Genomic DNA, 15,422 nt, shown 5'->3' with positions numbered 1-15,422 from the left:
AGAATGGCCTTTCAACGTAGCGCCGTCATAGGATGCCACCTTTCCAACAAGTCAGTTTGGCATATTTCTGCCCATGCGAGAGCTTCCCCGGTCAACTGTTATTGTGAAGTGGCCACACAAGCTCACAGAACGTGACCACAGAGTGGTGAAGCGCGTAGCAAGTAAAAATCGTCTGTCCTCAGTTGCAACACTCACCACCGAGTTCCAAACTGCCTCTGGAAGCAGCGTCAGCACACAAACTGTTCGTCGGGAGCTTCATGAAATGGGTTTCCATGGCCGAGCAGTCGCAAACAAGCCTAAGATCACCATGTGCAATGCCAAGCGTCTGCTGGAGTGGTGTAAAGCTCGCCACCATTGGACTCTGGAGCAGTGGAAACGCGTTCTCTGGAGTGATGAATCACGCTTCACCATCTGGAAGTCCGAAGGACGAATCTGGGTTTGGCGGATGCCAGGAGAACACTACCTGCCTCAATGCATAGTGACAACTGTAAAGTTTGGTGGAGGAGGAATAATGGTCTGGGGCTGTTTTTCATGGCTCTTGATTGGCCCCTTAGTTCCAGTGAAGGGAAATCTTAACGCTACCGCATACAATGACATTCTAGACGATTCTGTGCTTCCAACTTTGTGGCAATAGTTTGGGGAAGGCCCTTTCCTGTTTCATCATGACAATGCCCCCGTGCACAAAGTGATGTCCATACAGAAATGGTTTGTCAGAATCGATGTGGAAGAACTTGACATCAGCCTCCACTGATGCAGATATAATATTGTGTATTATTCTTCCAATACATTTTTAACAAATTGCTCAGTGACCCGCCTGAGCTCTTACAGTTGTAGGAACAGAGTTGTACCATTTGGGGGCGCTTGAGACTCGCCGTTCTCTTCAAAATGCGTCAATATCGTCAAGCCTAATTTGGGCTCATTTACAACAGTTTGAGCTGACACTTCTCAAGGCCTACAGTATCTTATATTTATTCGTATGTGAAGTTATGTTATAGGGACCTATGGGTGCGTCAAATTGATCAGATTTGTATTAATCTCCAATATACCATTTATTATTGGATGATATAAACCGAGCGCTCTTATGACTTTACAAGGAGCGCCTAAAGATCATTAGCTACATTTGGATGACTGAAATACGTGGAAATGTCAATATGCATAATCGCTTGGCATTATGAAATTGTATCAAAGAGTGGGAGGGAAACAAAAGGATATCCTTGATGACATGTGTATAAAAGGAAATGATATAGGCCCACCAACAGAGAGAGAGTGAATCTTATGTTCTCAGGTTTTCTATATGAAGGACAACTTTTAACGTCTCTAAACATCACTTCAAGAATTCCTATCTGGCAAAAAGTTTGCCTTCACCCAAGTTGATATCGATAACCTATATGCCATTCAAAACAATTGTTCGTACTTTTGTTAGGGTTTATTCAAACAAGTCATGTAAATGATCCTTCTCGGTTTTATTGAAGGCCATAATAAATGTTTTCAATCCATAGCATTTGTTTATGCGATGCATTGTTAAAAATAGGCCTATCGCTGGCTAGGGTTAGGCTGAAATTAAAACAGTATTAATATAATGTGTAGTAAATCACAGAAGACGTAAATCGACATTTCTTATTGTGCTAATGTCAAATATGGACACCACAGATGTACAGTATCTTGATTAAGTTCTAGAGCTATAACTGAACATATTAGGCTAAACATAACAATACTTCGCGCTAAATTCATATAGTTTGATGTTAAACGTTTCCTTGAACTTTTGACTAACTCTGAAATATTGGATTAGTTTGACTGTTATGAAAGTAAATTGCTGTTGACTTCTCTGTAATTTGCGGCATTGAAACTGGTGAGATGCAATGGCATTGGCGAATGAGTTGCAATATTAGGCCTACATTTGCTGAATCAGAACGGCTTGTCATCTAACAATTTTCCCCGTAGCATAATGTCCACCCACGTCTTGTTTTCTTCCCAGAAAGCAACGTTGCGTCATCTTTATCTTATTAATATGAATATCAAAAGATAATACAAACTAATTGTGTGTCCAGATTGATAATTATTCTTACATGGCTATCGGTAGGCCTGCGTTAGCTGTAGGCTATAGCACCACATAGTCTACTGTGCGTGTTTTAATGGAGCTGGTGTGTTTATGTGATCCAAATGGTAGCGAACCAATTTCTTTGCATTTTGCTCTAATTCAACATAGCCTATTACAGCCCATTTAATAACGTCAGCGTGATGTTTAAAACGAAAAACCAATTTGTATTATAGCCTATACTTATTCTGAACACTTGGACAGGTGTGTGTGGTCTTGGACTGTACGGAATTGGCCTAGTTAACATTCTAAAAACCCATCATTTGATCATTATTAGTATGATTATAGACACTCAGAAATCCCTCGCAGGCTCTATATTTGCCTTGTATCATGTATTTACTTGTATCTCAAAGTAGAAGTTTAAGATACAAGAGACGGTGTGTATTTATTTTAGGACATATTTTATAAGTACCTCAACACTGTAGGCTGCTAGTTTTAAATAAGATTACAATCGGCATGTTGGTGCGCACCAAGAGAAAGTCTGATACATTGCTGCTATGTAGCATACTATTATTTACCTGGCAATACATTGTTATTACCATATCACAGTATTAACTAATAATAATATTAATAGTAATTGGTACATCAGTCAATAAAAAGACACTATTTTCGTAATAATATTGCACAATTTAATACTGCGATTACACAGAGATGTGAACAACGTCAGGAATTGTGTGGACTTGATGCGGATATGAATGCCTGAGGTAAACATACTGTTGTGTCTATTCCCTTTAAAACAGCACATGTACGTACACAGCCTCTGATTTAAATGAATCGCAATTACATGACGGAATACTGGTTTTAACTGAACACATGTTGACGCCAACACTTTCTGACGGCTTAAATCAGAGTGGTTAAGCACAACACACTATTTTAGTGCATTGGATTTTTGTTTACCACATACATTTGTATATTTTTCCCCCTCATCTGGTGGTTTCACAATGGTTAGCAACAAAGGAAAACGGTTTGGTTTTTGAATGAAGACAAAATACCTTTTCTTGTATATACGTTTTATGTAAGTAATGAAATATTACTATAACATAAATAGGAGAAATGTGACTTTGCATTCGACATTTAGCAATCAACATACAACCAATGTAGTAAACAAAACATATTGAAATCCACTGCAACATAACCATTAACCGAGCCAAACAAAAAGCTCCAAACACATTTAGGAAATAAATATATATATAAATGGTCAGATTCATAAATGAAATCATATTAAAATATCTTCTTGGAATTAGTAAGTGTACAAAACTGCCGGAAAAACAAAACAAACAAAAAAAAAATATCTCAGAACAAATACATGTTTACATATTCGACATATTTACACATCGGAAATAATCCTGGCAACATTTTATTTCAAATATTTTTTTGAAGAAAGTTTTTTCCCGCTGTATCGAATAGCACTGTCTGCAGTATGCAATTGCACTATAGGCTACTGTCCATCAGAATGTACCAGACCCTTGAGAAATGACACGCAACGCACGAGTAGGCTAGTTAATCAGTTTTTCCTTTCTTCTCCATATCCGAAAAAAATAAATATATCTAAAACAGGTCCCTTCATCACTTTTCATTCGAGAATGTTCAGAATTTCTCCGTATATAGTGGTTATAATACAATAATAGGAATGGTATAAATTAATGGGATGTAGCACAGGCTACCTTTCAGATCAATATAGAAGGTACAGAATTCGAGTTCTACTTTTTATTATGATATAAAGAATGAGAACAGCGTGACTCTTCGACCTGGGGCACTGAAGTTACCTGAGAATATCACTTTCATTTCGTATTTAACCAATCTCGTTCTAAATGTGGTTGGAATAGCTTGGCGGTTAGCAATGCAAGTTGCTGACGGCGCCCTGGAGTGATTTTAGGAACCTGTAAACATGAAAACAGTGAGTAAAGACCTACCTCAAAACAAATTCTGAAAACAAAACTAATATATAATTGCAATGATCATGTCAACGAAAGAATAAGTGCTCCATACAAAAGGAAAATAATAATAAAAACAAATACCAAAAACCGACAAGAAACACGTGTTTCATAAAGTATTCATCCATATTGCCCTTTTTAGCGTCTGTTGCTATCTGCAAAGCATACATGTTTTAAGGCTGCCAGACGTCAGCTGTCCTGTTGCATTCGTCAATTTGAAAATGCATCTGACATTTAAGTGTGGGGATTTTTTGTCATCAACGGGTGCCATAATTTCCATCATCTTTTCACAAACTCCTCTGGCCACATGACGTAGTGTCAACAGTAGGAGTAAGGGAGGCGTTGTTGATGAGTTACAGTACATTAATAACACGAGAGAAACAATAAAAACAGTCTTCAGAAGAGACACTGAAGTTAAAATATCCCAAACAAATCAAACATCACAATTAATAGAACAAAGCGAAAGAATAGGCTAATAATTAGAAATAGTGGTTAATCGGTTTTAAGCCTGAAAAGCAAAATGTTCATTGTGTGTGTGTCTCCTTTGTTGCTCATTTTCAGGCAACCACCTCGCGCTGTGGTGAGCGCCATCAGTTCAAGACACCACTTGCAACATTTAATCGTTTCCCTTTGAACAGCCACGAAACATCGAATTTACTTTATCTCCTCCATAGAATTTTGGTAAATAAAGATATTTGTTTCATTTAAAATGTGAACGAAATCAATTCAGTAATAGTGTATGTTTTTCTTTTCAACCATTTTCCATTCTACCTATTTGTTGTTGTAACACAAGCTCCGGTTACTGGGACAACACTCTTCTGTCTGTCCAACTTTGCCATGTCTCTGCTCTCTCTCAGTAAAACAAAATGAAATACTGTTAACTCCATAGTCCTTTCCCTTTTTTTTTCTTGTTTCCCCCGAAATTGTAGGATTGTTCATGAAAACAGTCACTGCACAGGACTCTGTAATGTGTGGTGAAGAGGGGGTGTCTCCGCTTGAGAATATACGTCCTCCATATTCGGATGAGGGACCCCTATCGGCGTCATTCTTTTCTCTTTTTGTCTTCTGTTGCAAAACCAAACACGGACAACCTCTTTTTCTAATTGAAGAGAGCCGGCTAAACTGGTGATTTCATGGGCAGAGGGCTTGGGACATTTTAAGAAATGATTTTCCAGCGCCCCTTTCACCCCAACTTCAATCGAGGTCCTCTTCTTTCGTTTCCTGCCCTGCGCAGCAATCTTGTCCAGATTGGTGGGACTGCCCGTGTTTGAGTCTGTCTCCTCCAGCCACTTGTTTAGCAGTGGCTTAAGTTTGCACATGTTCTTGAAGCTGAGCTGCAGTGCCTCGAACCTGCAGATAGTGGTCTGAGAAAAGACGTTTCCGTACAGGGTACCCAAGGCCAAGCCCACGTCCGCCTGTGTAAAGCCCAGTTTGATCCTTCGCTGCTTGAACTGCTTGGCGAACTGCTCCAGGTCGTCGGAGCTGGGCGCATCTTCGTCTGAGTGGTCCTGGTGGTGGCTGAACGCCTGCTGGGGGGACTCCATCTGGTTGTCATGGCTACCTGTGTCGTCGTGGAGCGGGTCCCGCATGCCGTGGTGCAGAGAGGCGGGCTGGGGACTTAGCATGGCGTTGAGGTTCGTGTATCCCGGCTGCGAGTAGACTAGCGACTGGTGCCCGTTGGAGGCAGGGGACAGCGGGGACAAGTGGTGCGTCGTGGTTGGCGCCCACGACCCATGGTGGCTACTCTGCGTCTGCTGGTGCACCAGGTGAGATCTATGGTGGAAGCCGCTGCTCAGGTCCTCTCGGCTCGCCTGAACGCTGGCTTTGTTGTGCTCCTGTTGCCCGATATGGGTGCCGCTGGTCCAGTCGGTGTTGGAGGTGGGCAGCCACTGGTGGTGCGTCAGGCTCATCGGATGTCCGGTGTTGGTCGCCGCTAGCCCTTGCAAGTACTCGTGGTGCATCATTTTCTGCACCTCTCTGTAGGTCGTCCCCTGGTGCATCCTGTCCGAATCCGGATGCATGAGCGGGTTGGACGGTAAGGAGTTATTCCGCGGAATATACTGAGCTGTTGTAGCCATGGCTCCGACTTCGAAAACTGACGAGTACTTCGGAGGTCTGGAGGCTTTAGAGATAAAAACGCAACAACCTGCTCTGGGAGGTCTTGGGGAAGAGCTAAGACACGCCTCCTCTTCGCTTGTATTGGCTCCTTACGGATTCAAGCCCACAAGAGGCATAGCCTACGTTGCAGAGCGCATTTTACGCACATAACGAATAGGGCTCTGTTTCACATATACTATATAGAAACATGTTAATTCTATATATTACATTTATATTTTAGGGTATTGGTAACTTCACGGTCTCTGAATATGACCTAGGTTATGTTATCCCTCTCTCGTGAGCTGCTTGTTTGCATGTCGCAGGCGCACAGAACCCAGTCACTCGCAATTGGTCGCCCCTTTCTTATGTTTTCATCCATCCTCTCTCTCCAAGCCAGGGCGGAGAGGGTTGGAAAACAGTAGAAAATGATTGTGTTTCGTTGGGTTCGTTCGGGTTGTTTTGCAAATAACCACGTGGGGGAGTACGGGGATCTTTTTGATGGGGTGACAAAATCCCCCCTCCACCTTGATATCCTTTTAGTCAATGATGACTAACTGCAGCGCTCCCTATTTTTAGCATAATACAAAAATGTGCAGCTTCATGTTACAATTTTCCAAAGCCCTATCCAATGACAAAAGTGTAAGTGCACGTGTGTGTGTGTGTGTGTGTGTGTGTGTGTAGGTGTGTTTGTGTGTGTGTGTGTGTGTGTGTGTGAGCGAGAGAGAGAGAGAGAGGGAGAGAGAGAGAGAGAGAGAGAGCGAGAGAGAGAAAGAGAATGATAAGCCTTGATGAGGAGATCATACACTCGGAAAAAAAAGTTCTGGATAGAACCAAAAAGGGTTCTATGCTTGCTTCATATATGGCACCCTTATTAAGGTTCTATACAGAACCGAAATAGGTTTAATATTGAACACTATATGGAACCCACAGTGAAGAAGAACCCCTGGTGTTCTGATCAAATAACCATACAAAAGGGTTCTATATAGAACCTTTAGGTGTGCCATATATGAAGCAAGCAATAGAAAGAACCCTTTTTGGTTCCATCCAGAACCTTTTTTTTCTAAGTGGTTAACATTGGAAATGTCATAAACTATTGGGATAAATGATTAAAGGGTAGCCTTTATTATTAAAGAAAACGCATAGAGATGTGTCACACCTCACCATATTCATAGACATATCTACATCACACAGTGCTTATTCACATGCATCTCTTTTTGTGGGTGGTTGTAATTCTGGAACACCACACTATAAGAATACGAATCTACTTAAATAGAAGGGCCTGGATAAGAGCGTCTGCTAAATGACTAAAATGTCTAAACTGTATAAGAGTACTATAAGAGTACCTTCTTAAAAAGTTATGGTTGTCAAATAAAATCATCTCCAAATATCACGTTAAATTTTACCCCCCGTGAAAATGTGGACCTATATGCAAAGCTCATGAAAAGCAGAAGGTATTTTATAGCGTTTCTCTCGAAGCATTTTACTAAACAGCAACTTAGAGTGAAAATCCTGTGTTTCTCCCTCTTGGCTTCTTCCACACTCCTCTCCCGGCTGATCTGATTATTTTTCCCTTCACGTTTTGTCCCAATAGCAAATTACCAATTCTATGAATTGCAAAGCAGCCTCGGAGACGCTGAGGGGTAGAGAGGGGGGAGATGCGAAGATTGAAAGGGATCTTTGCAAACACAATCACGTTCTTAAATGGAAATGCGGGGCTTTAAACAAATCTTACATCTCTCCCGTTCCAGTCGCCTAAAAGTCCGCAATCAGGCGCATGTTCCACTCCTTCTAAAACCGAAGCTTTTTGTAAGCTTTTTCAGGCATCACTCTTTATTTTAATTATTTACCTGAATGCTTTTTTTTTTTTTTTATCTCACGCGCGTGTTTATGTTGTTCTCGTCTCCCACATGACACTGCTCTCTGTTTGTAGGCTACAGTGGGACGCGCTGTACTATTTCTTCATTTCAATCCCAGGACTAGAGCACGATTTAACGGTAAGTTTGCTCTCTTTTCTGCTACGTGTGTCCTTACTTCACTCTGGCACGACACGACACTGAAGAATATAGTGCGTGTGTGGATAAGATGCTCTTGGGGTCACCGGTGCTCGTCATCATCTCTTGAAAGGCGTGGTTTTGCCCATCCAACCTTTATATATTTAGTTTGGATCGACTAAGGGGAGACAATTCCCAAGAGTTGGTCAGGTGTAATTTAGAAATCATTATAAGGTTAAGGAGGAACTTCTGGAATTTTTATTTCATAATGTACAAAATATTCAGTGAAATATTTTAGGATGTATTCTAATAGAAGGATGCAATATTAGTTGTTATCGAAATGTCTGTTTTCATTAATACATAATAGTAGCAGTGTTATAGGCTACAGCTCAGTGACTGATTAATATAACAAATAAAGCCATTATGCTTGCTACCTTGGATTTGATAATATACCAAATAACAGATAGGCCATATTTACACATCTAACAGGCTTGTAAACACAACCTCTTCAAGACTATTCAATATGCAAATAATGTAAATATCAAAACGCGTTGTGTGTTGCTTTGATGCATTCAGTAACCTAATACAAAAATTCCACTTGAGTAAAATAATTTTGATTAATCTGAATATCACTTGATCTGTCAAGGGCCTTTGCTTGTCCATTTGTAAGATGTTAAGTCAGGGCCGAACATTTTGTAAGGACTTTAAAGATCCCTGAACCCTTGGAGACTACTCTGTCGAGTTGTGACTGTTGGCGGAGAGTTAGTTCCATGCCTCAGTTAATGAAGACGCGTTACCATTCAGTCATTCTCGTCTCCAAGTCTATAAAAAGTCATTTCTGCCGGGGAAGCGGTGCTGCCGGGGCAGCCACAGACATACAGACCAACTCTTGTGCTTTGCCAGCCAGCTCGAGGAGCTGTGGAAAAAAATATCCAGATGCTCACCCCTCTCTTGGTAAAGAATATGGCCTTGTGTGGAACTAGGTGAATTTTTGCTAAGATGCACGAGGTTGCTATGGAAAGAGCGTTGAAAGGGATGACACGCATCTTACTGCTGATGAATGATACGCGATACAGGAAAAGGCAAAAAAAAAAAAAAGAGGTCACGATATGATGAATTCATAAAAAAAGACAGTGGAACACAATTATGGGGTTTCAGTAGCTGACTAGTGAGTATAAGGCATGGTGATGCGAGTTGAGGAAGCCCGGGTGACCCTGTCCCAAAATAATAGTCTCAATTTTCAACAGTCTGCCTTGTGTCACGTTGAACCCTTTCTAAACATCCTGCCCGACCCCTTTTCTCGCACCGCTCTTTTTTATAGTCCGGTCACGTCCAAGTGCACTAGCCTATGCAGAAATGTTAGTATTCATTGTGGTTGGCTAACTCTATGGTGAAGCAATGGACTTATGCTGTAGCCTATTTAGGCAATGAACATTTTGGAAAAATAGATAGACAATCTATCTGTATAAAATAGGATGAAAGTGCATGTGTATCTTAGCAGTAGGCTGTAGCATTTCGTTTCTGCACTGTCTACAATATACTCATCATAATTATTTCCAATTGCGCGTGTGTTCTTGAACTACAACAATGTCGTCCTGTGATGTTTTGTCCCCACTGGACTTGTGCCCGCTGATATTAGAAGTATTTAAAAAAAAAAATAATCCCCTTTTCCCTTATAGTATTCCTTGCGCTCCCTGCCAGTCACGTGTTAAAGCCTCAAGTGGGACCTCCTCGACTTGAATACAATTATAACATGGACGCGCCTCAGTCAACAGCCACCCCATCCACTCATAATTTAGCCTAACCATGTTCCTAGAAGGCAATTCCGAAAGATTAAACAACAAAAAACATCAATGTTCAAATACCTGAAAGGCCTATCCCCACAACATAACAGTCTAACAGTATTTATAATCTAAAATAATATTTGTACAATTATAGTATTCACAACTGGTGCACAATATTCAAGTTAAAAAAAATATGACACAAATGACAATTTCAAACAAGGACATTGAGGGCTAATTCTGTTTTAAAATAAATTAAATAAAGTTGCAGGGATTGTCTTTTTAATAGGCTAATGAAACTATTGAGGATAACAGTCACATATCAATTTGAATGCACTTTCAACAACTGTCACCCAGTACCTAGAATTACAGGCCGAGCCCACTGTAGTTTTGGATCTATTTCTAAAGGTCAAAGTCAAATATGTGTCTTTCCTCTATGCTTGTCTGCCCATGAGCTAAAAAATATAAAAATATCAAAACTCAGAGGTTTAACAAAAGTATGTTATATTCATCCAAACAATTACGCCTAGAAGCTGGTGCTTTCTGAAAGCCATTTCACAACAATACCTTTCTCAAACTCAGATGGAGGATGATGATTTTAAGTTCCTAAAATTAGACCCATTGTATGCTAGACATCTCTCTGCATAGTCCCAGAAAGGAACCCCATTTCCTGCACTGCATTCGATGTTAAACACACCTTCATTCCACTTCCAGAGGGTCATTCAATCGACCGTTGCACCTGCCACCTCTAAATTTGGATAAAAAAAATCAGAAAATACCTATTATTCACAAACTTCCACAATTCAGATAAATGTACTTTCCCCCACTTTCAGTCTTTCTTTTTTGATAGAAATGCGAAATAGGCACTGACTACACGATCACAATAGCCCATTTGCCTAGCGCGTAAATGACCAACGTCCTATGCTTTTCAGGTAACTTTTTTTCCTTTCATTTTTGGCTAATGAACTCGGCGCTTCTGCCAGCATCCCCCTGAGAATGAGAGGGGAACGTTTCTCTTGTGGTAAAAGGTGCGAGATTTCTCCCTATTTCTTATACTAATTAGGCGGGGGTCTGAACACTATATGGGATGAATATTCATGAAAAGGCACCGGCGCGCAATTAGTCGTGGAGAGTTCCTAACTTCAATCGCTGATCAGCACCGCGCGCAACAGAATTGGGTACCGCTCCCCCTACTCGGGATGTGTCTGTGGTGCCCAGCCAACCACTCTTTGAACAGTCTATTTGTGTCCGTTCCTTTCCCATCGTTCATGTTTTAAAGCTGCCAGCACCAAAATATCCCGCTTGCACACTTAGTGCCACTTCCCAAAAGGGAATGACAAATAAAACACAACAACCTGGCGCCATTATTAGAGTATTTACATTTTTAATAAAGCTATTTTGGGAAATTGTATTTTGCATACTTTGGTGGTCAAAGTTTAGAATATAATTTCTCACTTGATGCCAAAAATGAAATCATTGTTTAATCTCATACTACAACAGTAGTAAAAGATAACAGTAAAATCATACCTTTAAAATGATCAGATGGTCAGAGATAACGGGCGTCCTTTCTTTGCACAGGTGCCCATGTCTCTTACCAAACATTAGGATATCAAAGTATTAGAATACTAATATAATATAATGGATTATAGGAACAAGAGAACCCACACCAACACTAATCGATAACACAATTAAAGCCAATATACAATTTACTATATCAGGATCACTTTTCACTTTACCCTCAGAGTTCCAAACCTTCCATCTAACTCCGTGACGGGCTTGAAAGCATCAAGCTTGGGATGCCTAAGCCCCTTCTCAGCTCCTGTCTACCTGTCTGCTGGGGTGTTGGTGCCTGGGATTCAACCATCAGCCCTAACCTGTGTGGCTTCCTGTCCGTCCACAGAGGGACCCAATCCTCTACTTTGAATTCAAGGTGATCCTTATCCTCTCCCCCCTCCTGGACGTGTGTGCCTATGCCTCTTGGTTTGCCTCTCGCTTCCATAAAGATGTGTTTATGTATGTATGTATGTGCGGCGGGGAACACAGGGAGGTTTTGGAAGGTTGGTCGAGATAAGCAGTGGAATTTGTGGCTGTGTGAATATGGATGGGGTCCCTGCTCTCTTAGAGACTGACTGATAGAGAGGTAAACAGCTTGTGGGCTGGAGGGGTGAGATGCATGCACCTGAATACATTTAGGCAGCATCACCATCTCTTCTTCTTCTCCCTCTCTCTCTCACTGTCTCCCTCTCTCTTTCCTCTGCTCTCTCTCCACCTGCAAAGGTCTATCGAATTATAGTTATTTCATGAAATATGGTTGTGTTGTGCTTTGGATTTCGAAATCTCCTGGATTTGGAAAGGGGTTCCATTGTTATCAAAATGCTGAGTACAGTAGTGTTTTGTTATTCTTTCGACTAGTTCTGCTCAGCTTTATGTGCTGATGTTGCTTAATCATACGCTGTGGTGTTAAAGGAAAGGCCTAGTTGGTTAGATCCCAAAGACACTGTTGGTCACTTATTTTTGTTTCGCTCAGATCAGCATCATTCTACACCGTTCTTAGTGTCCTACCATCACCATCATCACCGTCGTCGTCATCGTCGTTGGCCTCATCATCATCGTCTTCTTCTTCGTGTTACTTCCTGATTCATCTCTTTTCCTCCTTTCCTGCCCTCCCTTTCCCCCATTTTCTCCTCTATCTCTCGTCCCCTTTGTTGAAATGATTCTGAGAGGCATTAATATGATCATCACAGAGACGGTTTTGACCTCCTCTCCTCTCCTCTCCTCTCCTCTCCTCTCCTCTCCTCTCCTCTCCTCTCCTCTCCTCTCCTCTCCTCTCTTCTCCTCTCCTCTCCTCTCCTCTCCTCTCCTCTCCTCTCCTCTCCTCTCCTCACCTCACCTCACCTCACCTCACCTCTCCTCTCCTCTCCTCTCCTCTCCTCTCCTCTCCTCTCCTCTCCTCTTCTCTCCTCTTCTCTCCTGACAGGGGCCTGAAGACAACACAGCCTCACGCAGGCTCAGCAACACGCAGGTTATGACCCCAACAGGACATACCACGCCACCCGGCCGGGCTGAGTTGTTACGCACTACATGTGCGTGTGTGTGTAAGCCACAGGAGGTTGGTGGCACCTTAATTGGGGAGGATGGGCTCGTGATAAGAGCTGGAGCAGAATCATGGTTTCCATGTGTTTGATGCCATTCCATTCCAGCCATTATTATGAGTTGTTCTCCGCTGGTGTAAGCATGTTGCCCTCTGCCGAATGTCCATCCGCCCTGCGTCTCCCCCTCAGCCCACCCATCCTTCCTCTCTACCTATCCCCCTTTCATCCTCTCTCTTTTCTTCATACTAGACCGGAATATGAACGAGCAAAGTTGGCCTCGCGGAGAGAGAGAGCGTCCACGTTAACTGAAGTAAAAGAATAGATAGATTCACTTCTGCAGGTTGAATGTTGTACTTTATGACAAATTACATCAATTAAAGGGATCGTTTGCTGTGTTGTTTACTCCAACCTGGAAAACTATCCCTTTAAATATTTACATACTGTAGATTTTAATAAGAGGACACATGGATTTTCTTGAGTACACAATTTAAAATATGTTTTTCTATAATAGGAGGATTGTGTCTCTGTTGAAATTGAGAGGATATTTGGTTTGGGTACCCCGCAAAAAAATGAATTTGAAAAACCTCTCAGTTTAGAAGAGGTTAGTAACAGGGGAGGAAAACGTTTTGAAAAAACAAAAGCTGTAAAAGTCATGTGAATCAATGAGATGTGACTGAACTATTTTCCATTTGACTATTGCATAGTTCTTTGTTGGTAACATCAATTGATACTATTCACAATGAAAGACAACAAGTTGAATGTGAAGATAGTGTACACACCTACTTCAATATCAGGCAGGGATACTAGATATTGCATACATGAGTTAACCTGCGGTTAATTTTCTATTGGTTTATTAGTTATTCTCTTTCTATAATCCCGTAATCAGATTGATCCTCGTGTACCATTACAGAGGGATATTATTTAAGATGGATGTCTTTGCCCTACAGTCCTTTGAGTGTCGTGTCAATAAAGGTTCAAGTAGTGGATTTAAAATGTTCAGACAGATAGGCTTACTATCTTGATCACATTTTGTTTTTCATTTACCTTTAAGAAATACTATGCTTATTAAAAACATGCATCAATAAAAGCCGGGAGAACGAACCTACAACATGCAGTATATCAAACCCATTAAGAAAGTTAAGGCAGACTTCTTACAATACGTCATTCCCAGCAGCTGAGAGACACAGAGAGAGAGAGAGTGAGAAAGAGAGTGAGAGAGAGCGAGTGAAAGAGAGTGAGAGAGAGAGAGATAGAAAGAAAAATATAGACCCAGACTTTTCTCTGGGGTGTAGAGTGATCAGTCCTGCCCCTCCGGTTACTCCCCTGGTTGTGTTCTGGCACAATAACAGACAACTCCAGCCTTACACACAAACGCACGCACGCACGCACACACACACACACACACATTACTGCGCACTCACCAGATAACTTAGCTGCCGTCAGAGGCCCACTGGAAAGTTATTAATGAGCTGTTTAATTTTAATTAGATAGTAATTCATGTTAATGCTTGCTTAATGGAGCCAAATAATTCCCCTCGGTCACTTGGGGTCTTTATGCTTCGTTTACCGGCCCCTGCAGTTATTCTCCCTTTTGCCTTTATATTAGATTTCAAGTCTTTCTAGAGAATGGGATTATACAATGAATATGGGAAAAATATGGAGCAACTGAAGCGTGTGTGTGTGTGTGTGTGTATGTGTGTGTGTGTGTGTGTGTGTGTGTGTGTATGTGTGTGAGCACATTCATTTGTGTAAGTGTGTGTGTGCCTACTTGCGTGTTGGTATGTGTGTGCATATTCATTTCTGTGTATGTGTGTGCATCCATTTGTGTGTGGGAGCTAGCAGGTGGCTCTCACTTCTAAATGCACCACCCACTAAATGAATTAAATCCAGAAAAACAAAAGGTCAAGCTGAGTATTGAGGGCACGCTGGGGTCGAAACCTTAGGTGGAAGTGCAGCCGGCAGTACATCTCCGTACGCCGACAAACTAGTACCGGGGTCGCGACCTGAGCATGAGGGTATGGTAAAATGAGCAAACCTCTAGTCGTGTGCTCAGGCTGTTGTAGTTGTTGTGTTTTAAACACACCTAGAGGGTTAAAACAATGTTAAATATAGGAGTGAGTGTAGGAGTAACCAAACGTTCGTGCCCTTACCAAACAAGGGGTCATGGCTAAGGCACTGACCAGCCAGCCTGTCTCTCTGCTGTCTGGCCTGTGTGCGTGCCGGGTCTGCGCCGGGGCCGCATCAAGGCACTAAGCCAGCCGGCTGAATTGAGTTAGTGGCTACAGACGGCTTTTAATTGTTGATTGACCAGTCTGAGTGCTGCCTGTGCCGGGGTCACTTATGATAGCACAGGGGGAGGTCCATAGGCCCCAGCTGCAATTTCAGCCCCACACGACCCAGAGAGAGGGAGGAGAGCGGAACAAGATGGAGGGA

General features: G+C 41.8%; 1 protein-coding gene and 1 long non-coding RNA gene across 2 annotated transcripts; one reads left to right on the top strand and one right to left on the bottom strand.

Annotated features, from left to right (window-relative positions):
* Positions 1-2,712: 2,712 nt before the first annotated feature.
* LOC129837492 (POU domain, class 3, transcription factor 1) lies at positions 2,713-6,187 on the bottom strand. The gene has a single exon (XM_055903701.1). The coding sequence runs from the start codon at positions 6,105-6,107 to the stop codon at positions 4,977-4,979; it is 1,131 nt and encodes a 376-aa protein (XP_055759676.1). The 5' UTR covers positions 6,108-6,187; the 3' UTR covers positions 2,713-4,976.
* Positions 6,188-7,756: 1,569 nt separating this feature from the next.
* Positions 7,757-12,978, top strand: LOC129837463 (uncharacterized). The gene is made up of 4 exons (XR_008756718.1): positions 7,757-7,932; positions 8,057-8,120; positions 11,641-11,828; positions 12,876-12,978. It is a non-coding gene; the product is annotated as an uncharacterized LOC129837463 (long non-coding RNA).
* Positions 12,979-15,422: the final 2,444 nt, after the last annotated feature.

Source organism: Salvelinus fontinalis, chromosome 38 (genome assembly GCF_029448725.1).
Source record: "Salvelinus fontinalis isolate EN_2023a chromosome 38, ASM2944872v1, whole genome shotgun sequence".
NCBI classification, from domain to species: domain Eukaryota; kingdom Metazoa; phylum Chordata; class Actinopteri; order Salmoniformes; family Salmonidae; genus Salvelinus; species Salvelinus fontinalis.
Note: the sequence above shows the minus strand (reverse complement) of the source record. Positions and strands in the feature narration are given on the sequence as shown.

What these genes read in the sequence shown, in the direction of transcription:
- LOC129837492 (XM_055903701.1), bottom strand. Translation starts at nt 6,107, where the DNA reads ATGGCTACAACAGCTCAGTATATTCCGCGGAATAACTCCTTACCGTCC.